The sequence below is a fragment of the Colletotrichum siamense genome (genome assembly GCF_013390195.1).
Source record: "Colletotrichum siamense strain Cg363 chromosome Unknown KSG_Cg363_contig03, whole genome shotgun sequence".
NCBI lineage: Eukaryota > Fungi > Ascomycota > Sordariomycetes > Glomerellales > Glomerellaceae > Colletotrichum > Colletotrichum siamense.
In genome coordinates this window covers 2,126,771-2,149,900 of record NW_023501016.1, presented here as the reverse complement: position 1 = coordinate 2,149,900, position 23,130 = coordinate 2,126,771, and the positions used below count along the sequence as shown (strand labels likewise).

The window sequence follows — 23,130 nt, the reverse complement described above, 5'->3', positions numbered from 1 at the left end:
CAATTGAGCTGGAGAAAGTCGTCAGTAGCAGGGGCAGTCGTTTCTGTTACCACATGGAATATCAATCCGTGCCAGGATAGCTTCACCGAGTCTTCACCGCCAATCAAGGTGCTAATGCCTCCTGACTGCCCCCAGGCGCTGTTTACAGACTGGCCCGACAGAGCACAGTGTTCGGTTTCGTGGACTCTGAGAGCCATGCTTCGTAAGCCTTTCAAGAGACGAACACTCAATAACACACGGTGATTTGAAGTTGTATAATTGACTACCAAACGAAGTTGATAGCTTATGCATCAGTCCATAAGAATTGATCCTGCAATAGTGGCCCGGTTCTGCGGAATCGCTCCGGTATCCGGCCCCAGCAATCCGGCGGGGGCGGGGTGCACCGGCTGAAAATCGGCAAAACCACCCCTTGCACCTGATAAGATAAGGATCGAAAAAGTTGCTCGGCCGCGACTGGAGATTTTTTCGACGTGCTCGACGACCGCATCCTGGAGCTCCGTGTTCAAGTAACGTGTAGTTCCACAGCCGCAATGCCTCATTCGGAGCCAGCAGAAGGACCTCTGGTCAAGCGACAAAAGCGCGATGTCGCTCCCAAGGCCTCCTCGGCTTTGCGCCAGTCCTCACGCATCTTCGCTCCCTTTCGCGTAAGTCCCCTTCGTCGCCGTCGCCGTCGCGACCAACGCTGTACTATCAATTCCTTCTCCGGCTGACTCTCATTGCCCTAGACCGTTGGCCTGGTGTCTCCCACAAACACGCCGTTTACATCGATCCCCATGGGAAAGACGACTTTCCAAATCACCACCTCTGTCGGCCGAGCCTTGCAGACATACGACCTCAAGAGAGGTCTCAACCTGATTTTCGTCACTCGCCCCCAGACCCCCGCCGACATTACCGCCACGCTCGCATGGAAGGACAAGGTTTTCGCAGCCTGGGGCGATGGAAGGACCGGTGAGAAGCAGGGTCTTTGGGCCTACAAGCGAGGCAAGAAGGTCGACGAGCTCGAGGTTCCTGCCGACCTGAACGAGCCCATCCAGAAGATCCTGATCTTCGGCTCGTGGATTGTTGGATGCGCCTTGACGAGGCTCGAGGTTTGGAAGTCGGAAACCATGGAGCACTACACTACCCTCCACACCATGGCCAGCGCCAATGGCGGCAACGAAATCACGGGCGGCGTCACCAACATGCCCACGTATCTGAACAAGGTCTTCGTCGGCCGAAAGGACGGCTGGGTCGAGATCTGGAACGTCAGCACCGGCAAGCTGATCTACACCGTTCTCCCCCCTAGCCCGGAATGTGGTGCCGTCACCTGCCTTGAGCCCTCTCCCGCGCTTTCTCTCCTTGCGATCGCCTACGCCAATGGCACGTTGGTCATCCAGAACATCCTGACCGACAAGCCCATCATTCAGCTCAAGGCTGGTCACGAAGACGAGCCGGTGACGTCAATCTCCTTCAGAACCGACGGCATGGGAGCAGGCCATGACGGCAGGAAAGATGGTGTCATGGCTACTGCGACGGCCGCGACTGGAGACGTCACATTCTGGGATCTGAACAACGGAGGCCGTGTCATGGGTGTCTTGCGGAGCGCCCACAACCCGCCATCCGAGGACGGACCTCTTGTTCGTGGAGGCATCAGCAAGATCGAGTTCCTGCCCGGCCAGCCGGTCGTTGTCACCAGCGGACGCGACAACGCTTTGAAGACCTGGATCTTCGACGAGACCCCCTTCTCAGCCGTCCCCCGCATCTTGCACCAACGCAGCGGACACGCCGCTCCCGTCAAGTGTTTGCAGTTCTTGCCTTCCGACTTTGACGGCGCCGACGCCGGCAACAAGTGGCTTCTCAGCGGTGGTCAGGATCGCAGTCTATGGGGATGGAGTATGCGTCGCGACGGTCAAAGCACCGAGCTCAGTCAAGGAAACATCCGCAAGCAGGCGAAGAAGGCCGGTATCCTGTCTTCAAAGGCTCTTGCGCGGGGACCCACTACGACTCTCGAGGACCTCAAGGCTCCCGAGATCACGGCCATCGCCAGCTCTCTGAACCGCGACGGTGGCATCGGTGCTTTACCCGGCAACCACCCGATCTGGCAGAAGCGCAGGGATAACAAGAAGCAGCAGGATGCCGAGGTCAGTGGCATGACCGGCTGGGAGAGTGTTGTCACCGCACACAAGGACGACGCCTGGGCGCGAACCTGGTTCTGGGGTCGCAAGAAGGCTGGCCGTTGGGCATTCCCCACAGGCGACGGTTCCAACGTGTCTACTATCGCGATGAGCCCGTGTGGTACCTTTGCCTTGGTTGGTTCAGTGGAGGGTGGTGTCGACATGTACAACTTGCAGTCCGGACTTCACCGCCAGCGGTTCCCTTCCAAACTCACTCCTGCGCAGGCCAGGCAAATGAAGCTGCAGCAACTGAAGCAGGCGGACAACATCGTCCAGCTTCAGACCGAGGTGGACAGCGGTTTCGCCCCGGGCACCGGCAGGCATACGAAGGCCGTAACCGGCATCGTCGTCGACAACCTGAACAAGAACGTCATCACGTGCTCGCTGGATGGCAAGGTCAAGTTCTGGGACTTCCTCACAGGCAAGCTGCTGCACCAAATCAACTGGGCCCCGATGGCCGCCATCACGGGGTGCAGGTACCACGCCGCGAACGATCTGATGGCTTTCTCCTGCGATGACAACTCCGTCCGCGTCGTCGATCTCGAGACCAAGAGAACCATCAGAGAGTTCTGGGGCTGCCAGGGTACCATCAACGACTTCTGCTTCTCCAACGACGGCCGCTGGATCATCGCGGCTTCCCAGGACTGCGTCGTTAGGATATGGGACCTCCCAACCAGCCACCTCATCGACGCCATCCGCCTCGAGAAGCCCTGCACCGCGCTCGCTATGTCTTCCTCCGGCGAGTACCTCGCCGCCACGGTCGAGAACGAGCTCGGCGTCGCCATCTGGACCAATAAGTCCCTCTTCACACACGTCCCAACGCGCCAGATCTCGGACAAGGAGGCCGCGGTGCTCTCCGGCCCCACAACGTCCGGCGAAGGCAACGAGGGCCTGTTGGAGGCCGCCTTCGAGGACGACGCCGGCGCCGAGGACGAGACTGTCGTCGCGCCCAGCGTCGACCAGCTCAGCGCCGACCTCACGACGCTCAGTCTGGTGCCCAAGAGCCGCTGGCAGACCCTGCTCCATCTGGACCTCATCAAGCAGCGCAACAAGCCGACAGAAGCGCCCAAGGCCCCGGAAAAGGCGCCGTTCTTTTTGCCGTCCGTCGGCGCTGGCAAGCAGGCTGCCAACCAGATCGAGGGCGCCGCCCCTGACGCTGAGGGCGCGGAATCAAAATCACGCATCACCAAGCTGGAACGCGGCCGGCTGCAGGAAGTGTTTACCAGCAAACTGATTGACGGTGCCGCTTCAGGCGACTGTAAGACTTTCCCCTTTCTGACCTTTCAGGGCACGGATCCAATTAACTTTGTCCCAGTCGACGACTTCATCACCCACCTCAAGACCCTCTCCCCTTCCACAGCCGATCTTGAGCTCCGCTCCCTCAGCCCCGAGGACGGTGGTCTCCTGAACTTCATCCGCGCGCTGACGAGTCGGCTCGCGGCCCGTCGCGACTACGAGCTCGTGCAGGCCTGGATGACGGTGTTTTTGAGGCTGCACTTCGACTTGGTCATGGCTGACCCTGAGCTCCTCGAGGCACTGGGCGAGTGGAAGGCTCTGCAGGAGAAGGAGGCCGGTCGCCTTGATGACCTTGTGGGATACTGCAGCGGTGTCGTTTCCTTCCTCAGGAGTCCCCGGACATGAGGTGGTCAAATGTGTATGTGAGTTAGGGGAATGATGAGGGGCGAAAATAGACGACAGCAATGGATCGAAGAGGAGGAGTGGGAGGGCAGAGCGTGTGTGCAGATAGGCATGCTTTTTAATTGAATACCCAGAGAGTTCCAAGGGCATTATCTTCATCCTCGTGAAAGTTGTCTTTGCAAAAACATTTGGCTCGGCCTTGCATCGTTTGCTTTCGGCTACGCTGACGGGCCCTCAACACATTGTCTTTTCGATTCCAACTATTTTCGATTACGATACACTTTTAGCACCTACCTCACCCATACTTTTCAACCAATCTACAGCAAAGCTATCAAGGCAATGAGAGAAGCCACAGTGACGGCAAACGCAGCTCTGCTAATCTCCGCTGTGCTCGACGCGCCGTTGGGGTTACCTGAGGCAGAGGGAGTAGCTCCTGTGGTACCAGTGCCGTTACCACCGCCGCTTCCACCACTGGCACCGCCGCCGCTCGCACCTCCCGTGCTCGTCTGGCTCGACCAGTACGTCTGGTTCCACTCCTGGTAAGACAAGCTCGAGTTCAGCCTCAGAACCGGGTCCGTTTCATCGGCCGTCACCCGCGCCGTCGACATCATTCCGTTCCAGCAGTGCTTCGCGAAGCAGTCCTGGCACTGCTGCGGCAGCGCCAGGCCGAGCCGCGCGAGACTGCCGCGGATGGTGGCGCAGGCGAGGCAGGCGGGCCAGGCGGCGTCGATGGTGCCGTTGCCGTAGGTCGCGAGCTGGAAGGCGTTGTCGACGGTGAGGTCGAACTCGTTGTCCGTGAAGGAGGACTTGGTGTACGTGTAGTTGATGTAGCCGGACCAGGGCGAGTTGGGCAGGTAGAGGACGAGCGGGGTCGGGGCCGTGTCGTTGCAGCCGAAGAAGGTGGGCTGTCGGGTCATGTTCATGGTGATGAGGGTGTTGACGTCGGGGACCTTGGGGAAGGGGATGTTGCCCTGGGCGGCGGACTGGGCGGAATTGACGAGGTTCGTGCCGTTGACCCAGTTGTACATAAGCGAGTCGGAGGAGGCCTCGTAGACAATGACGAGGTCGACTTGGCGTTCGGGAATGATGAGGGGACGGATAGGGTTGGTCTCGCCCGCCATGCTTCCATCAAGCTGTGGTTGTTAGATTGCTGCTGGTGCTAAGTCTCTCAGGGATTGATATTGACATACCAGAAGAAGGTTATCAACGTTTTGCATGGCTGGGTTCATGTTCTCGAAGGGGTTCGGGTAGGTAGCCCACAGCGAGTCGTTGAACGACTGGTTGAAGTTTTGGGCGGTATTGATGACAAGCTGAACTTCGCTGTTCTCCTCCTTTCCAGGGGGCACTGTGATATTGGTCGAAGCCGTCTGTCTGCTCTCCAGCTCTCGCTTCGCAAACGTCGGGACGCCGTACCAGTCATCAATGAACCAGGCATCAAAAGCATCAGCCGTAGATCCCTGCAGGAAGGTGTATTTATCAAAGCCCATCACGCACTCGCTGGTGTTCTGCGCCGTTCCGTTCGACATGGACGTGCCGAGGTACATGGTAGGCATGAACGCCTGCACTCTGCCACCGCGCCAGCTTCCGAACTCGAACGGGGTGACCTCGTATGAAGTGAGATTGAAGCCATTGGTGGCGTTGCGGCCGGGCCACATGATGTTCTGGATGCTAGGCGACTGGCCTGGGATGACCTCGGAGAGGGCAAGGATGGGCATTGGCGCCTCTCCGCGGGATAAGACGGTGTTCTGAGCCGTGAGATCGGAGAAATTGCCGTATGTCTTGTTTTCTGGCAGATAGACGGCCCAGAACTTTCCAAAGGCATCAGCAACGGAGACGGGGAGGCCTTGCTCCGCCTTTGCGCCCATATCCTCGAAGATGTCCTGGAGGTATTGGTCCTGGTTGTCATCCTTGCCCTTGGTGTAGTCGACGGTGAAGTTGATCGCTTTTCTGAGTTCTGCGATGGAAACGAAGTCGTTGGCGGCACTGGTAGTCATACGTCAGTCACCACAGAAATGAAAAAGACAGGGAAGCCTTACAGGGTGCTGACTGTAAGAGCTCCTCCGCCACTAAGACCAGTAATGTACGACAAGACCTGCGTCAAACCACCCGTTTTGGCCTGCACCGCAGCTGGGTTGCGAGCGTCAAAGGCCTGCCAGATGCCGAGACCGCCGACACCCGACTGCGTGCCTCCTCCCGAGACGGAAAGGCCGACAACGGGGTAGCTTGTGGTGTTGAGCTTCTGGATGTAGTCCTGAACGTTGAAGCCGTCGATGTTGGCCAACGTCAGGTAGCTGCTCAGCGCCGGAATGACCTTCTCGCCACGGCTCACTTTCCATGACGACTCCGGCTTTGAAAGTCCCTGGGACATGTTAGAACATGTGTCGCCGTCACGTTCGGATAACTTACTTCTGAAGCAGCTCTCACTCTCAGGCCGTCAGGACATTGACCGTAGACGGGCGCGTACGGGTCCTGCTGGGAATCGTCGTCCTGAGCGCAGGCGAGTGCTGCGCCGAGCAGGGTGCTCGCGAGGAGACGGCGGTTCGATGTGAGATACATGCTGAGGAGTCTTTCCCAAGCTGTCAAAGTACAGACACAGGTGGAACGAGGCAGCTTTTCTCCCTTCTCTGAGGATGGCCTCTGGTTTTATCCCTCCATCTTGAGAACTGCAGCTGCGTTCGTGTCTTGCAAAAGCTTGCTCGGAAGCGCTGCCCAGCAGCATGCGGGGAAGCTTGCTACAGCTCTGACGAAGACGGCTAGACGGAGATCTGGTGGTGAGAGGCGCATTTTCGGAGCCCTCGCCGGAGCCTTGATCTTTGTGGAACTTGGGGGCTGAAGCTTGTCTCCTGCGAGCTGTCAGATCTGGGGCTGAACGCGCGAGTGCGCCGGCCCAATGAGACCGTCGACGTTGGCCGGATCGAGCTAGGTTGCACAGAGCCATCGCGTGTCATTTGGAACGGAATCCCTCGAACCCTTTGCAGGGCAAGTAGCTGTTAGAATAGGACGACAGGTACTTCATGGTAACATATCCCAAGCACCTTGGTTGATGATCGGCTGCAGTCGATTTCATCTAAGAAATTTTGTTGCAATTGGCAGGTTAAGGCATGCAAGACTGAGAAATGTGGTTACCGGGAGAAGCTGACACTTGCAGGTTGGGTTCGACAACAGCGTGCCTTTTGAGCTCTTGCTGTTCTTTCCGGGAGCTACTACTAAGTGTCCGATCGACGATCTCGGTTCATTCCTGCCAACCACTACAAGGACATGGTTCCTGGAACTAGAGCTCAAAAACCCCGACTATGCTGGGGATTGCTTTCAAAGAGTAATTTGGTGCAGTTTAAGAGGGTTGCTGTGGCTGCAGCGAGATTCTGTTTCCATGCCTGCGGGGTTGCGTACTGTTGCATGCGTCGATGGCTGCTGTGGCTTGGTCGCATTGAATTCTTGGAATGCGCCTGGTGAATATGGCTTATTCTGATGCAGACGAGCAAGAATGATCCATGCCTTCCTAGAAACTGAGAAGAATTGTATTTTCCATTTGTGTTTTCCGTTCGCTGAGAATCGACCATGGCCCGCGGTTCGCATTGGTGGTTATGCAGAAGCAGGGTTCCGTGTATGTCCGTCCGTACCCAATGTGAACGTGTTAGTGGCACAGGCAACTCAATGAATGGTGTCCGCTTCATCCGATGTCTAATTGACCTGTCAAGACATGAACATCCAGCCTACGACTCGTTTGTCGCCCGAAATCGTCCATCCCCAACAGTACTGAGTCGTAGCTTGACATGTGTCTTTGGAAGAGTGAATTAACCCCAGAAATAACGGCACCTTCCCGTCCTTTGGCGCCAAGGTACTTTCGGGCCCACTTTCGACGACAGGGCCCCACTTGCGCCATTTCTACCGCATTCATGTATGCTTTGCGGCCCAGAATCGTCACAACACATCCCGGTCAACATCAGACCAGGATTCGGGCCTCGTGGCGCAACGGTAGCGCGTTCGACTCCAGATCGAAAGGTTATCCGTTCAAATCGGGTCGGGGTCATTTCTTTTGCCTATTGCAGAGGCTGTAGAAGTCTCTTTTTGCTCTGGGAGTGTGTTGAGATGGTGTTGTTGACGTACAGGATTTGGTGAGCGATTTTTGCGGGTGCGGGGTGAGTACGTGGTAGGACAAGCCGGCTGAGTGATCACAACATTCAAGACATGCTACCCGTCTGAAATCAGGTTGCTGGCTCTCTTTTTCGAGACGAGAGTGTTGATTGTAGTTATGGCATCATACCTTGTTAGGCCTGCTGCCTCGCCGGTGAATTGCGCGTGTCGAGGTCAATGACTGGTCCAGGCTTCAAATGGTGGTCTTTCCAGCATAGAGAATCACTCTGAGCTCTCGCGGACTCTTGTGTGTTGATATATTGTTGCGGATACCGTGGTGAAATTGTGCACGATGTGGTTTTGTTGTATGTCGACTGACAGGTTTCCACTCGGGGAAGGCACTGTCTTGGGGACCTTCTCCATAAACAGCAACTGCAGGACAGGGGAACCATTGCAATTACAGATATTCTCGCGTCTATTCATCATCAACGTCTCGTTCATGAAGCATCTAATGTCTTCTCTTTAAGTCTACTGTATCATCTTTGCCACTCTTTTGGTCTTTCCCTCTCTAGTTGAAGTTCTCTCGGAACACACCCAACGCCACGGCTTTCCTTCGCAACGTCGACTTCGCATGCCCGTTGACACCCTCTACCGGCCCCCTCTCAAACGTGAACACCTCCTTGACACCAAGACTCTCGAGATAGTCCAGGTTGCGCTTGTAATTCGTCGCGACCTGGGCGATGCCGTGGCTGTCGTCAGAGAACGTGAACTCACCCCCCATCTCGAGCCATTTCTGCAAAATTCAAGTCAGCCCCAGCCCCAACAGCTTGACGAAATAAAGCACTCACCTCAGCAATGATTCGACAAGGATACGGCTCCGCAAGACCCTTCCTCAACGCGCTGCTGTTACACTCCAACAGGCCCCCGTACCCCTTCACCACCTCCAGATTCCTCACAACCCTCTCCCACACGCCCTTCCACTTCCTCACATCCCGCGCGGGGTCCTCGCTCATCAGGCGGATCAGGTCGAAGTGGCCGACCACCTTGGGCTCCAGCGCCGTGAGCATCTCGTGCTGCTGGTCGTAGTACCGCTCGTACATGCGCTCCTCGCACCCGCCGGCCGTGTTCATCGCGTCGACGTACATCTCGCGCGAGTAGTCGATCGGCACCGCGTTGACGTGGTGCAGCGAGCCAATGAAATAATCCACCGCCGGGTGCGCCGCGAGCGACCTGATAAAAGGCCCGTACGCGGGGCGGTACCACTCGCCCTCGAAGCCGATGAGCAGGTCGATCTGCCCCGCGTACTTCTCGCGCAGGCGCTGCGCCTCGGCAAGGTAGGCGTCGTGGCGAGGGGCGAGGACCGCGAGCGCCGCGGCCGGGTCGCCCTCCTCGAGCTCCTCCGGGTAGAGGTCCGCCGTCTCGAGGCGCGGCATGTGCTCCGTCAGGCCCATGGTCTTGTAGCCGATGCTGATGGCGTGCTGAATGATGGACTCGAGCTGGTCCTTGGCGTGGCCGGGGCAGAACTGCCCCGAGTGGGAGTGCATCGTGAACGCCATCTTGTCGGCTCTGGAGTGGGTGTTGGTGTTGTGTGTAAGTGAAGACCACGACGGGTGCGACGTTGAGGTGTGAGATGAGACGAACCGGAGGGCGGCCGAGGTGAATGAGTCAAGGGTATGACGTCTGCAAGTCCGCGAGACGCAGTTGGGGTAAAAAGAAGTCAAGGGGAGAACGATTTCAACTGAGAAGAACCGCAGACAAGTTTATCAAGCTCGACTACCAGGTACCGAGATGGCTCTTGAAAAAGATCGAACAAGTGGCGCGCAAGGCGTGTGTAATCGCCAATCAATGGTTGATAAGAGGCCAGGACTTCCTTCGTTCCCACGAGTCACCGCGGCGGGATGCAACATGCCCCTCCAAAGCCCGAAGCCGCTTTGCTGCATGGTCACTGAAAATATTTTCCCCACTGGACTGGAACCTTTTCGGGCCCCGACGGGTGGCCGTAGCAAATCACTGACGCTGGCCCGTCCACGTTTGACGTGCAGGAATTCCCAGCACCCAGATCCCTCCCGCATGCCAAGCTTCGCGCGTCCGCGGGGGATCGAAGTTCCCGGCACACGGGGCATCAACATCGTTGCATGTCACGCTGATTGCTACATGGGCACTTCTGGCTGGCTCTTTAGGTGCTTGGATGCATCTGGTGGCATTTCATTTCCTCTCCTTGGGAAAAGGTCGAGGTGATTATTACAAGTAGCGTACAAGAATGGTAACTCTAGACCAGGACAAAAAAGACCAACTCGGGACGGTGGGAGGGTATCATGACAGGCAGACTCGAAGCCTGCGACCGGCTCGCAGGCCAGCAAAATCCTTTAAAACAAACGGCAGGGCTCTTCTATATCGAATCAAGGGAAAATAAGACAAAACGAATAGGCGTTCTCAAAGTTTGCAGTTCTTGAGAGGATCCAAGTCAATCAATTCTCGACAAAAGTCCTCTTTCTAAACGCCAATGGGATTGGGATAATCCCCATTTGAAATTCGCCGCTGCTCTACTTCTGCGGCGTCTCGGGGATTTCCCAGATGGATTTGGCAGACTCTCCAGCCTCAGGCTTCACAGCAGGCTCTTTCTTGACACCAGGAGATTTGATGCCTGGAGGTTTGACGCCAGCAGGTTTGACACCTGAAGACTTGGCGGCAATAGGACCGTTCTTCTTCGGCTGCGCAAAGGGAATGGTCGACTTTGACGTGAAGACAGGAAGGTCTGCGCGCTTCATCTTAGCCAGCGGTGCCTTGGACGATGATGCTCTGGGCGGCGACAGCTTGGCGGGCGATGGCTTAGTCGGCGACTTCTTGGCCGGCGGCACCTTTGATGGTGACTTTACCGGTGATGATTTGACAGGTGTATTGGTGTTGGGCGGCAGCCACTTCAGTGGCTCTTGCGGCTTCATGGTGACTGGTTCCGGACCTTCCGGCTGGTAGTTGATAAACACATCAGAGCCCGACGACGTCTGCACTCCCGGCGAGACGACTGGCGAACTGGCAGGCAGCTCGACCTGAAGGGGATCCGACACGTTCGCAGACGCCTGCTCAATGATGGTCTTTGGCTTTGGAGTCGGCGCCAGAGGATCCGGCGATGACATGTAATCCCGCTCCGATGGCACCGGCCCCACAGGCGGCGTAGCAAGGGGCTCGTTCTCGGGAAGAACCATGGGAGCTTCTTCCTGAGGGGGAGTAATGATGGGCTCTTGGAACTCATAAGGGGGAGTGTTGACCGGTGGCGGTGTGACGGGCTGCTGCTCTTCAACAACGGGTGGCTCGTTGAGAACGAGCGGCTCTTCGGTGATAGGGGGCGTCTCGGAGGAAGTCGCGTCAACAGACGATGCCTCGACAAAAGGAGCCTCGGCAGAAGGAGCCTCGGCAGAAGGAGTCTCGATAGAAGAAGCCTCAACAGAAGTCTCGACGAAAGGCGCATCGATAGAAGGAACCTCTACAGCAGGTGGCGTCACTGCCGTCGTCTGCTCAGGCTGTGTTGCCTGCGCCTCAGCTGCTCGTGCCGCCTGCGCAGTCTGGGCTGCCTGGGCTGCCTGGGCTGCCTGGGCTGCTTGAGCAGCCTTTGCCCGCTCTTCCTTTTGAGTCTTGGTGATCAAGTTGATCTTGATCTTCTTCATACCGGCAGTGAGCTTGTCCATGTCGTCCTCAGATGCGGCCGCTGGTGTTGCCTTGGGCTTAGGCGGCTGAGACGGTTGACCGGGTTGAGGAGGGGTGGTCTTTGCTGGGACAGCAGGCTTCTTCACTGTTCGTGTGGTCTTGGGAGCTTCCTTCTTCGCTGCAGGAGCTCTTGTTTTCTTCACGTTCAGAGAAGGCCCGGCGGTGGTCCTAACACTCATCGAAGATTCGGGGCGAATGGTCATCGACGTGTCCGGTCGCATCGTCATCGAGGTCTCAGGACGCATGGTCATAGAAGTCTCGGGACGCATGGTCATTGACGTATCAGGTCGTACACTCATCGAGGTGTCAGGACGGTAAAGACCTCCGTTATTCTCGTATGGCGCTGCAGTCGCCGTAGAAACCACAGATGACGCAGCACTAAGACGTCTACCGGGTCGTTTGGCTGCTCCATTGGCCTCAGAAGGGATACCTCGGGCGTTGGCCTTGGAATCATGTTAGCTAGGGGTTCTTGGATGCATCTCAGAAGTGACAAAGTATACCTTATCCGACGAAATTGCGGCAGAACCGGCCACCGTCCTTCGCCTGTTCTTGCCCTTATCATCCTCTTCTGCGTACGTCACGGGTTTGCGCTCACGCAGCGACATGCGAGAAGTCGGCCTGCTTTCCGTAGGAACAGGAGCGGGAGGCGCTGGCGGCACGAGGTCAGGGTTGAGAATCGACTGACGATCTCTGCGCGCCCTCGTTGCCTCCGCGTTCAGGTCCTCCGGTTTGCAGCTATCGACCTGGCGGTCGGAGGGGATGAGCAATCTGCTCAGCTCATGAGCCGCGATGGTCCAATGAACGTCGGGAGGAGGAGGCGTTGGCGGTCGGGAATATACCATTCCGTGACCAGAGGCCATTCGTCTCAACCGCGTGGGATCCACGGCCTTACCGATAGATGCCGCCGTAGGTGTAGAGTAATTTCCTGGCGTAACCTGGCGTATCATCTTCGGGCTGGCTGGGCGGTTTCCCATCGCCACCTCGAGCTCGTCAAGCTCTGAAGCCGCCCACCATGACGGGTTGTAAGGGTGCAGCGAAGGGAAGGATGACTCTGTGGCCATGGGCTGGCCCTCACGAATCGCCCCTATCCTCTGTCCCATTTCATAGCCCAGTGATGAGCGGCCCCTGGATTGCTCTCCCGCCGTCTGGTCCCCTGAGAGCCCGCTCAAGTGGCTGAAGATGCCAGAGTACAGCGCGCGGTCGCTGTAACCTCCCTCGAGGACACTGATGACACGACCATCCACACTCAGCCCCTCCTCTGCAGCAAGTTTGACGACATCTTGGGCAATACGGGCGTAGAATTCGGTAGGCACGTTCACATTATGACGCTGCATACCCTTGGTTTCCCACTCGCTGGCGTCAAATCCTGCGGAAAAGAAAATAGCCGCCTTGGGCGGCAAGTTGAGAGCACGCACACGAGCAGACTGTGTCTTCAAGTAGCTTCGCGTCTTTTCGAGAATGACGGAGTACTTGGTCTCATACAATTCCCAGAACTCGTCCGGAGAGTCCCACGATCCCAAATGAACGTTCCACATGTTTTGTCCATGAGCATTGTCAATGCACAAACTTGCGTTCTTCACCTTCTCCTCATCGCCCATCTCACAGGGATACGAGTTGATGTCGTGGAGACTGAAGTATCCGATGGAGGCCTTCTTCCACGCAGCGGCGTTCTTGGCCATGTTCACTCCTCGGGAGTTGTGCGCCCAGGCAATGGCTTGAGAGCCGTCACCATGGTGGAGATCGAAGTCGATGATGGCAGCGTGCGTCAAGCCGTGGTTCAAAATGGCATGCATGATTCCAACATGGACGTTGTTGACCCAGCAGAAACCCGAGGGATAAGAAGCCGAGCAATGGTGCCCTGGCGGCCGTACTGCGACAAATGCTCTTCGGGGACCAGAAGTAAAGACCCTGTCGACGGCTTCGCATACAGCGCCCAGCGCACCTTCAAAGGCTTCCTGGGACTCCGCGCAGAGGTAAAGATCGCCCTCGTGGAACTTGGCAGGCGGGCCATCCGCGCCTCGGTTCATCTCCGGTCGCTGGAGCTCTTTACCTCCCATGGACAGCTTGGCCTCTGCTACCTCGCACATCGTCTTGAGCTCCTCCATCCACTTGGTCCCATGCACGTTGGTCACCGCTGGTGAGTTAAGAGACAGCCTGCGTTCGGTTTTGTAGATGCGAAACGGAATGTTCGGAATGGTGGAGGGATCCAGACTCGGATGGAGAGGGTAGGAACCGTCGCAGTGTCGCTCACCCAGTCGCACGTACGCCATTGCTACTCCCAACACACCGGCCTTGATTCTCTCCGGTCGCTCGACGATGGTGCTTAGGGCTGCCTTGGAGGTCTTGGGCCGGGAGAAGCGGTGTCCGTAGCAGGCATCGTGCAGAATGACTACGGTCTCGGTGCCAAGCGTGGAAAGGGGGGAATGGTGTGTCGCAAGTTCGGTCTTGAAGTAGTCGCGGGCAATCGTGTTCGCTGTAGGGGGAGGCTTGATGTACTCAGGGGGACTCGTTCGTAAAGGGGATTTGGCAACAGGCGAGGAGGCATGTGCCATGCTCGTCCGTCGCCCGCTCACGGAGTGCAAGGAGCTTGTAGAGGACTTGCGCTGGAGAGTGGGCGTCGCAGATCGCTGCGGCAGCGTCGGGGTGGAGGATCGGGACCGGGACAGTTCTCTTGCGAGGGAGGGGCTCCGGGAGGGCATTCGCGGGCTCGGGGCCGGAGAGGCTCTGTTGACAGCTGGTCTCATTGGCGACAAGGCACTCGGGGTGCGGGGAGAGTTGGCGACAGGAGAGCCAGTCGAAAGAGAAAGCTGCCGGAGCGAATGCGACAAGTCCTTTTCGGCATCGGGGGGTGTGTTCAACGTCGATTGGCGCCGCGATGGCGCTCTATTGTAAGGAGAGGCCATGGCTGACGCGCGAGTCCCATGGATCGTGCAGAATCTCGCAGTCGTGCAGCAGGACTAGGCCGGACTAAGAAGATGGTAAAAATAAGGGTTGACGTTGGAGAATGGAAGACCCGAAAGGTGTTGTTTTGGGCTGGAATTGTCAACTTTCGGCTTACCGTAGTGACAGGGTAGAGTGGCAGGGTCTCTGTCCAAATACGTCAGGCGAAGGTGGGTGTGTCATTTGGTTGTTGACCGCCCGCCTGCCCGCCAGCGCATCGTCAAAAAAAAAAGTCGCGTCCACTTTGTGTACAAACACGCGTCATAACCCGTTGCATAAATCCATCACGTGGGGCACCAGCAACAACAAAAGGGGAGGCGGGGCAATCCCTCCCATTTCTCGAATCTCTCTTGCCGGGAGCAGCCACTTATTTTAATGGAGTTCCGACGGCGCCATGTGGGGGAAAGATCTTCGCCGGGACAGTGCATCTTTAATCACTTCACTCATTCTGTTTCCTTTCTTCTGCTTCTCCCATCCCAAGTTCAAGTTTCTCGACTCTAATCTTCTGCAACACCGACTCAAGTGAGACCAACGAGACCCAACTTCTTCAACATCCCACATTTCACGTAGCGGCCCCCATATTTGTGACACAAGATCTGAGCACGTTCCGATTCACCACACTGCATCTTGGAGCAATGACCACGAGCTGGTGTGGGCCGCCTGTATGGCTCCGGCTCCGATCGGGAGACAAAAACGACTTGATCTCGGTTGCCGGCAAGGGGCTCGATTTGTGGTCAATGAATGGCATGGGTTGATACCGATGCAACAGGAGTGGCTCTTCCATAAGTCTGGGGTTGAGCTGTGCAAACCTACATAAGGTCGGAGATGTGCACGCACCTCAAGACGAGGGAGCTTGTGAATGTGAGAGCTGCAATGAAATGGTGAGGAGTTGACTGGGTGGCGCACTCCCTCTCATATACCTAAGATTTGGGCAACCTGTAAGTCTTGCTTGCGCCTTCATAATCGCCCGGCATAGCCACTGCCGCCCATCGTCGGTGGTTTTACATGCGCCAAGGCGGCGCGGGTCTCTGCCTCTACGCATATGACTTCCTCTTTCTACGCTCTGGTTCGTCGGTTTTCAAGGTGTGCCGCCTGCTAGCCGTGCAGGTTTCTGGCCATGGAGTGACCATCTTCAACCCTGATCATCTTTCTGCATCGCCTCTACCCGCATTATCTGCCTTACAGTTATTGGTCTGCTATGACTTGGGCAAATTGCACAAGACCTGTGCATCCCGCCCGGTTGCCTTAAGCGAATGGGTGGCATTATAGTCGGGCGTCGAGGTCTTCGAGGGCCAAAATTGATGGAATCTTTCATATATGGCAGCAGCGCCGATCTTGGATATCGTTGATGTGTGAATAGTCTTGATTGTATTAGCAATAGTTCTTCGTTCCGATAACACTCAAGAGCAGCATACGTCAAAATGTACATCACTTCCTTTCCTTCTAGCTCTCTGAGTCTCCTAGGCCTTTTCATCGCCTCGTTTATCGATGCCCAGAAAACTGTCACTCCCGACGCATGTGCCATCGCGAGGTCCGTCGACAGCTCTTGCACCGCAAGATTCAGCATTGACCGAGCTAAAACCGGGCTTGATACGACCTGGACAACGCCCCCGGTGATAACTTATGACGGAGTGGATGTCGTCAGATGTTTCTGTTGTCTGGAAGAGGCGCCTCTGACGCCCGTCTGGTCCTCATGTGCAGCGCAAATCGAGACCGCAAGCCCAGAGAAAGACCGTGAGTCGACATCTCTTGGTTTGCCTGACAATCGAGCTGATGCAAAAGACATATAGAGTTCCTCGAAAATCTCGAAGATTGTCTAGGGTTCGAGGAGTGCCGCGTAGAGACTGCGACTCCGCCAGCCTGTCAGAGCATGAGCGACTGGGTCATGGGGTGCTCTTCGCATGTCAAGCCGGAGACCATGTCATCAAGTGAGAGATTCTCGCGCATGGAAGAATGCCTTTGGTATGTATTGCCTTTGACTGCAACATTGAGATCCTTGACTAACAAATGGCAAGCCCCACGTCTGCTCCAGGTGCCTTCAATAACGCACACGAAGCTTGCGGCAACTGGGCTTGGATTCACAACCCTGAATATGGTTCCTGTAAGACTCCTCAGTCTCAGAGTCCCGGTTAAGATACTTCACGTCCATGGCTGACCCGTTCTTTGCTTGCAACGCAGCTATGCAATCCATTGCTCCGTATTGGTGTAACTCGAATGTGGACACCACGATTTACTCGGCCACGGCCACAAGCTCTGTCTCCTTTGAGGATTTATCCAGTACCGCCTTTGCATCTGCGTCCCTACCATCGACATCAAATCTCTCTGTCCCCACCTCTACGATGAACTCCGCAATACCGTCGAACACGGTAGTAAGCCAAGCCACGAACTCGTCTGGACAGCCGAACACAAGCATTGTCGTTGTCATCGCTGTAGTTGTGATCGTGTTCATGATGGTGGGAGGTATTGCGATATGGTCGAGCGTGAAGCGTCCACGGAATGATCACGGCATACCCATCTGAGGAAGGTCTGGGAGAAAGGGGGTTTCGGGAGACTGTACCTACAACAGGGCGCAATAGCAACATGTTGTGGCTTCGCGGAAGTAGTGTTTTGTTGAAGGCTGCCCATACTATTCACAAAGACAGGAGCTCAGGTTCACTCCTTCACTGTTCTTGGGGGTTCCAAGACTACTGTCATCCCTACAAGTCTTGCCAGTCCATGACCTAAATCTACACAACAAGGTTACTTCATCAGTCTCAGCATCTTCTACTAGGATACTTTGGATACAACGCAACGCCAACACTCAGTGGGAGACTTTTCGTGGTGGATGTTCATTCGGATCGAATCAAGGCTTTAAATCCACCCGGCAAGACCAGTGTTGTGATTCATGGACTATGAAGTGGACATTTCACTCATACCAACCAACTAAGTGAATTGACATCCCTTTCTACCAGTAGTATAAGATGTTGCCGAGGCTGTCTGATACAGCATGTTCACAAACCAGAGTCACGTATACAACAGTCAGCAGCAGGGTTCAAAATCGCAAGCATCAACATGGCAGACAGACTCGACGACGTCCCCGAGATCGCGGATACCTGCAAACTGATCCTTGCTCGCACCAACAAGTTTTTGGCCGACAAAGACAGGAACCCCAGAGTCGTAAGGCCGAGCCCCTCTTGTATTCCCCGCGATATCTCGAAGCAAGTCCTGTTAACAAACCCCACCCTTCTTGCAGACAGACGAAATGTGGCGGCCCGCCAACTGGGCCATCACCGAAACCACCCGTACAATCCCAAAGATCAAGGAGACCATCCAATACATCCGAGAGATCGCCGACGCCGAGCGCAAGAAGCTGCCCACCATCAATTACACCGCGTGGACGCAGTCCATGAGACGGGCGCCGGGGGACCCGTACGCGCGAGGACCCCCTGGTGACGATGTTCTGATTAACGACATCCCCCGCCTCGCTGACAGGTTTACGGCGCTTGCGGAGCGGTTCCGGGAGCTCGAGGAGAAGCCGTACAAGCGCGACGATGTATGTTTGACAGATCTTGGGCATTCTATTTTGCGGGGTAGTGTACTGATTTTGCCGATAGGATGTCATGGCGGCCTATGACCGTGTCAATGTGGTCTTGATGGAGTGCCGGCTGGTGAAGAAGTGGCTGCCGACTGCTTTGGATGCCGTTACTTATATTCTGACGGGGGAGAGTCGTGAATTCCATTCGGACTCTGAAGATTCCAGTTGAAGTGAGATGCCGGACTTGATCAGGGGACAAGCGTAGTTCTGCAAGCATGGTCTGCAGGTTTAGTGAGAGACGATATCCTTCATAGCAAACTTGATTTTAGGTGACACATCAGATCATAGATACGCCGCTGTTGGTTGTCTTGAAATTTGGGCTTTATTCTTGTTATTTTACAGAACCATACATAGTACAAGGCACGCTTGCCCACGTCAGCCAGAGAAGACGGTTCTAATCTTCAATCATCCTGGGCATATTTTTCATCTCCTTCATGGCTACGACTCAAGACAAGTCAATGCCATAGGTCTCCTTGCTTCCAGTCTGCTCAGGCTTGTACGGCTGCTGAGGTGTGCGGAAGTACGGCGTAGGAGCGGCGGCAGCGGCTCCCCTGAGCCCCGCGAACGGCGCCCTCGGCTCAGCTACCGGAATCTGGGAGACGTCCTTGTCATTGTAGATTTGCTCCTTGCCGGTCATCTCCTTGAGGACTGATTGCGACTCCCCTTCGGCAGCGTCAAGGCCAATCAGAATGCGGCCAACAGAGCTCATCCATGCCGACACTGGCTTGACGTAGGCCTTTGCACCGCCCTTGACATCGGGATCGAAAGAGGTGATGCCAGCAATGCGGTTCTTGTGGTTGCCTCTGAACGACCTCTCGTTAAAGGCGTTGTCGCCCAGGGGCACGTCGGTGACGAAACCGGCCACGCCAAGCTTGGCGTGTTGGGTGCCCTGTCGCGGCGCGATGATACGCGCCAACACGGGCGTGTGTTCCGCCTGCGGTCCGTAGACGGGGTGGTTCTCGGCAAAGGCCGAAGTACGCAGGTAGGAGATACCGGCGGAAGGGTGGGACATCGGCGGGCCAACTTCTGCCCATGTGCTAGGCCGGTTGTTCTGGGTCACGTCGACGAAGTTTTTCGCTGTGGGGGGTGGTTGGAGAGGAGCAAGATCCAGGAATTTGCTGATGTGGGTGAAGAGAAGTACGCGGTCGGCACGTATCTTGCGCTGGTATTGAAGAACCTGGTCCTCGGTGATGTCCTTGGCTGTGACCGGCTCCGGGGCCTCGCTGCCTCTGTCGAGAGCAGCTTGACGCCTGTCTTTGTTGATGTCTTCGGCGAGAACCTCCCTGAGATAGTTTCGGAACTCCTCGCGCTTGCTACGGACGCTCTTGCGCAAGTAGCGGTCGAATTCGCCCTCGGTCAGACCAGCAAGCCAAGGACCCTGGAACTTCCACCTGTTATCCTCGGCGGCACCGTCCTCCAGTGTTGTGAAGTCATGCTCGTCCTCGAAGACGGATTTGGGAGCGGCATTCAGGGTTCCAAGGCGAACCCTGTTCGAGGTGGGTAGTGAGACGGGGAGGTTCATCTCCTGGAACTTTTGGAGGGTGATGGCGTGGTCGGCGGCGGAATTGTAGTCGGTGACTCCCTCAATGGTATCGATCTGTTTAACTCGCACAATTGGCGTCGAGGTCTTGATCGTCTTCTGGATGGGAAGGGAGCGCTTGAAACCCCAGTCGCCGAGTTTCCTCGAGGACTCGGGGGTAGTGATGGCTTGATGTGTGGGATAATCGGTCGTCGCGCTGGGGGAGAGGCGGCGAGCGACGGCACCAGCCTCGCCGCCGGGTTGCGGAAGCGGATTCGGAATGGTGAACATCCGCGAGGAGCGCAGAAGCGCTCCTCCGGGCGTCAATCGGGCAGACATTGCGGCTGTCTGAGCACGTCGTCGGAGGCTCGGTCGTCAATCACAGGTCTCACAAGAAATGGCGTCGTTGCGGGAGAAATTTCAATTGGAGTAGGCCGGAATATGCCGGAGCCGTCTGATTGGACAATAGCTACCCCTGCTGGCAGTGAAGCGCTGGGGCCCGGGGGTCGAGTCCAGGCGCGGGACGGGAAGGGTCAATAACTGCGAAGTCGAGCACTCAAGGTCGGTCCAAGTCTCCTACATGGCTAATCTTGCTCTACGATTTCTACGAAAACTTTTACTCGGTTCAATGAACCATCATGCAGTTTTACTAACAGTTTTCTGGTTAATATATTACATGCCTTGGGACGCCAATCGAGTGCAGTGACAGTGACGAGTACCTGTTGGTCCCCCACTAAGACGTCCAGCCCATGCACACCCCACCACGAATCACAGGTGCCTTGTTAGGAAACTGCTCTTTCTAGCGCGGGCATCGAATTTGGCAACTCACATTTTCCAACCACTCTCTCTCACTCGACTCTCTCCGGCAGCTTGCGGACTGCACGATCGTCCATGTGGGCAGCGAAAAGGATGGCGTCAACCACCGTCGGGTCCTCGCCCGCGCTCACCTTCGAGCTCGTTGCTCGCTGTTCAGTAGGTAGCCATGCGATTGATCGCATGACTCTGCCTTGGCTGGACGGTGCTAACAAACTAGGCTAGACGACAAGAGCTCGCGCATCCATCCTGACGCTTCCTCATGGTTCGGTCCAGCTTCCCATGTTCATGCCGGTCGCAACCCAGGCTTCGCTCAAAGGCTTGACCCCCGAACAGCTCGAAGAGACCGGTTGCCGGTTATGTTTGAACAACACCTACCATCTTGGCTTGAAGCCTGGACAGGAGGTTCTCGATGCCGTGGGCGGGGCGCATAAGCTCCAGGGATGGAAGCACAATATCTTGACGGATAGCGGCGGGTAAGAATACACAGGATCTGCGTGCAAATGGAACTGCGACTGACGTCCTACAGCTTCCAGATGGTCAGTCTTCTCAAGTTGGCCCACATCACGGAAGAGGGCGTGCGCTTCCTCAGTCCGCATGACGGCTCGCCGATGCTTCTGACGCCGGAGCACTCGATGTCTCTGCAGAACTCGATTGGAAGCGACATCATGATGCAACTAGACGACGTCCTGGTCACAACATCTCCGGATGCCGCCCGCATGCGCGAGGCCATGGAGCGCAGCGTACGTTGGCTTGATCGCTGCATTGCTGCGCACAAGAACCCCACTACCCAGAATCTCTTCTGTATCATCCAGGGTGGTCTCGACCTAGAAATGCGCCGCGAGTGCACCCGCGAGATGCTCGCCCGAGACACCCCTGGAATTGCTATTGGTGGACTGAGCGGTGGTGAGGCCAAGGCCGACTACTGTCGCGTTGTCGAAACGTGCACCAAACTGCTGCCTGATCTCAAGCCGCGCTATGTGATGGGAATTGGCTACCCGGAAGATTTGGTAGTGAGCGTTGCGCTGGGCGCAGACATGTTCGACTGTGTCTGGCCCACGCGAACAGCACGTTTTGGTAATGCAATCACGAAAGCTGGCGTCCTGAACATCCGTAACTGGAGGTACGAGCATGACTACGGTCCTATCGAGGAGGGCTGTGGTTGCATGTGCTGTAGAAGGGGCGAGGGCAGTTTGAATGTCACCCGGGCGTTCATTAACCACAACGCCGGCAAAGAGACCGTGGCTGCTCACCTGTTGAGTATACACAACGTATGGTATCAGTTGAACCTGATGAGGGAAATTAGGCAGTCCATCATTGAGGATAGGTTCCCTGCATACATCAGGGAGTTCTTTGGTGGCTTGTATGATGACAAGGCAAAGTACCCAGAGTGGGCAGTAGATGCTCTGAAAGGGGTTGGTGTAGATTTGACAAAATAGTAAAAACATGTTGATACCCACGAGGAGATTTTGGAGCAAGCTAAATTGCCAAAGAGAGTATCTGCGATGGCCTTGCCAGTCGTTTTTCTCTCGCCCGAAACTATGAGAATATCAAGACACGGCAAGGCCGGGTACGAGAGTAATTCAATCTGTACCATCTCAGGGACTTGCGCCCACTGCAGCGAGCGCGCGGGGTCCAGGACGGCGGCGCCAAGTCCGGTACCCATGATCCGCATGCCGGCGAGTCGACCGGGGTGCCGACCCGGAAGCCCCATCAATTCACGTGAACTGTTGTAGCGCACGGACCATTGTCTCCACTCTCGGCTGGTCTGCCCTAATGAGTGTGCACACTATCGCATCTTTTTTTTTCAACTCAGCGACGACCGACGACAGCCTCCAACTCGACAACTCACTAACCCCCGTCCACCGTTCCCAGCAACCACCTGAGCCAATACCGCCAAAATGGGTCGCGTTCGTACCAAGACCGTCAAGAAGTCCGCCAAGGTCATCATTGAGCGTTACTACCCCAAGCTCACCCTGGACTTCGAGACCAACAAGCGCATCTGCGATGAGATCGCCATCATTGCCTCCAAGCGCCTCCGCAACAAGGTCAGAATACCTCCCGAGAGAAGCGCGCTTCCGGGGCGCCGTTTGGGTCACGGCGAGCGTGCTGCGAAAATCTCATGAAGAGATGGGGAAATTTCATGCTGACGGTGGATTGAATTGCAGATTGCTGGTTACACCACGCACTTGATGAAGCGTATCCAGCGTGGCCCCGTCCGCGGTATCTCCTTCAAGCTCCAGGAGGAGGAGCGTGAGCGCAAGGACCAATACGTCCCCGAGATCTCCGCCCTCGACTTCACCCAGAACTCCGAGAGCGGCCAGCTCGACGTCGATGTCGAGACCAAGGACCTGCTGAAGCACCTTGGCGTACGTCTTTCTCCCTCCAGACACCACGGCGGAGGACCCGCCACCCCGTGGCAACAGACAACGATGGCGATGCTAACTTGCCGTGACACAGTTCGACGCCATCCCCCTCAACGTCATCCCCGTCGCCCAGACCCAGGTCCAGGAGCGCGGTGGCCGCCGCTTCGGCGACCGCCCCCCTCGTCGCGACTAAATTATTTGCTCAGGAAAGAAGGAAAAATCGGGGTGGAAAAGTTTACGGTCTCACGGCAACGGCAACGGCATATCATGATACATTGCTACAGGCGTCTCGAGGACGGTAGTGAGTTGCATTTTAGGAAACTGGAAAAAAGTTTCTTCTCCCACACAAGG

At 56.2% G+C, this 23,130-nt stretch overlaps 9 protein-coding genes across 9 annotated transcripts; 5 read left to right on the top strand and 4 right to left on the bottom strand.

Annotated features, from left to right (window-relative positions):
• Positions 1 to 530: 530 nt before the first annotated feature.
• On the top strand, positions 531 to 3,794 carry CGCS363_v004578 (U3 small nucleolar RNA-associated protein 21-like protein; the record flags this gene model as incomplete). Its single annotated transcript, XM_036636427.1, has 3 exons — positions 531 to 644; positions 726 to 3,411; positions 3,469 to 3,794. 3 exons carry the CDS (start codon positions 531 to 533, stop codon positions 3,792 to 3,794), a joined length of 3,126 nt encoding a protein of 1,041 aa, XP_036498737.1.
• A 314-nt stretch (positions 3,795 to 4,108) lies between these two features.
• plb3 (Lysophospholipase 3) lies at positions 4,109 to 6,347 on the bottom strand (the record flags this gene model as incomplete). Its single annotated transcript, XM_036636426.1, has 4 exons — positions 4,109 to 4,924; positions 4,982 to 5,774; positions 5,828 to 6,150; positions 6,198 to 6,347. The coding sequence occupies 4 exons, from the start codon at positions 6,345 to 6,347 to the stop codon at positions 4,109 to 4,111; spliced, it is 2,082 nt and encodes a 693-aa protein (XP_036497348.1).
• A 2,086-nt stretch (positions 6,348 to 8,433) lies between these two features.
• CGCS363_v004576 (putative histidinol-phosphatase) lies at positions 8,434 to 9,421 on the bottom strand (the record flags this gene model as incomplete). The annotated part of the gene is made up of 2 exons (XM_036636425.1): positions 8,434 to 8,658; positions 8,714 to 9,421. The coding sequence occupies 2 exons, from the start codon at positions 9,419 to 9,421 to the stop codon at positions 8,434 to 8,436; spliced, it is 933 nt and encodes a 310-aa protein (XP_036498734.1).
• A 987-nt stretch (positions 9,422 to 10,408) lies between these two features.
• HOS3 (Histone deacetylase HOS3) lies at positions 10,409 to 14,470 on the bottom strand (the record flags this gene model as incomplete). The annotated part of the gene is made up of 2 exons (XM_036636424.1): positions 10,409 to 12,010; positions 12,068 to 14,470. 2 exons carry the CDS (start codon positions 14,468 to 14,470, stop codon positions 10,409 to 10,411), a joined length of 4,005 nt encoding a protein of 1,334 aa, XP_036498736.1.
• Positions 14,471 to 15,928: 1,458 nt separating this feature from the next.
• On the top strand, positions 15,929 to 16,640 carry CGCS363_v004574 (uncharacterized protein; the record flags this gene model as incomplete). Its single annotated transcript, XM_036636423.1, has 3 exons — positions 15,929 to 16,241; positions 16,298 to 16,469; positions 16,523 to 16,640. 3 exons carry the CDS (start codon positions 15,929 to 15,931, stop codon positions 16,638 to 16,640), a joined length of 603 nt encoding a protein of 200 aa, XP_036498735.1.
• A 918-nt stretch (positions 16,641 to 17,558) lies between these two features.
• Positions 17,559 to 18,250, top strand: CGCS363_v004573 (uncharacterized protein; the record flags this gene model as incomplete). Its single annotated transcript, XM_036636422.1, has 3 exons — positions 17,559 to 17,663; positions 17,740 to 18,039; positions 18,101 to 18,250. 3 exons carry the CDS (start codon positions 17,559 to 17,561, stop codon positions 18,248 to 18,250), a joined length of 555 nt encoding a protein of 184 aa, XP_036498731.1.
• A 276-nt stretch (positions 18,251 to 18,526) lies between these two features.
• CGCS363_v004572 (uncharacterized protein) lies at positions 18,527 to 19,939 on the bottom strand (the record flags this gene model as incomplete). Its single annotated transcript, XM_036636421.1, has 1 exon — positions 18,527 to 19,939. The coding sequence occupies one exon, from the start codon at positions 19,937 to 19,939 to the stop codon at positions 18,527 to 18,529; it is 1,413 nt and encodes a 470-aa protein (XP_036498730.1).
• Positions 19,940 to 20,509: 570 nt separating this feature from the next.
• Positions 20,510 to 21,896, top strand: CGCS363_v004571 (Queuine tRNA-ribosyltransferase catalytic subunit; the record flags this gene model as incomplete). Its single annotated transcript, XM_036636420.1, has 4 exons — positions 20,510 to 20,572; positions 20,639 to 20,889; positions 20,943 to 21,832; positions 21,889 to 21,896. 4 exons carry the CDS (start codon positions 20,510 to 20,512, stop codon positions 21,894 to 21,896), a joined length of 1,212 nt encoding a protein of 403 aa, XP_036498733.1.
• Positions 21,897 to 22,314: 418 nt separating this feature from the next.
• On the top strand, positions 22,315 to 22,972 carry rps-17 (40S ribosomal protein S17; the record flags this gene model as incomplete). Its single annotated transcript, XM_036636419.1, has 3 exons — positions 22,315 to 22,461; positions 22,582 to 22,782; positions 22,874 to 22,972. The coding sequence occupies 3 exons, from the start codon at positions 22,315 to 22,317 to the stop codon at positions 22,970 to 22,972; spliced, it is 447 nt and encodes a 148-aa protein (XP_036498732.1).
• Positions 22,973 to 23,130: the final 158 nt, after the last annotated feature.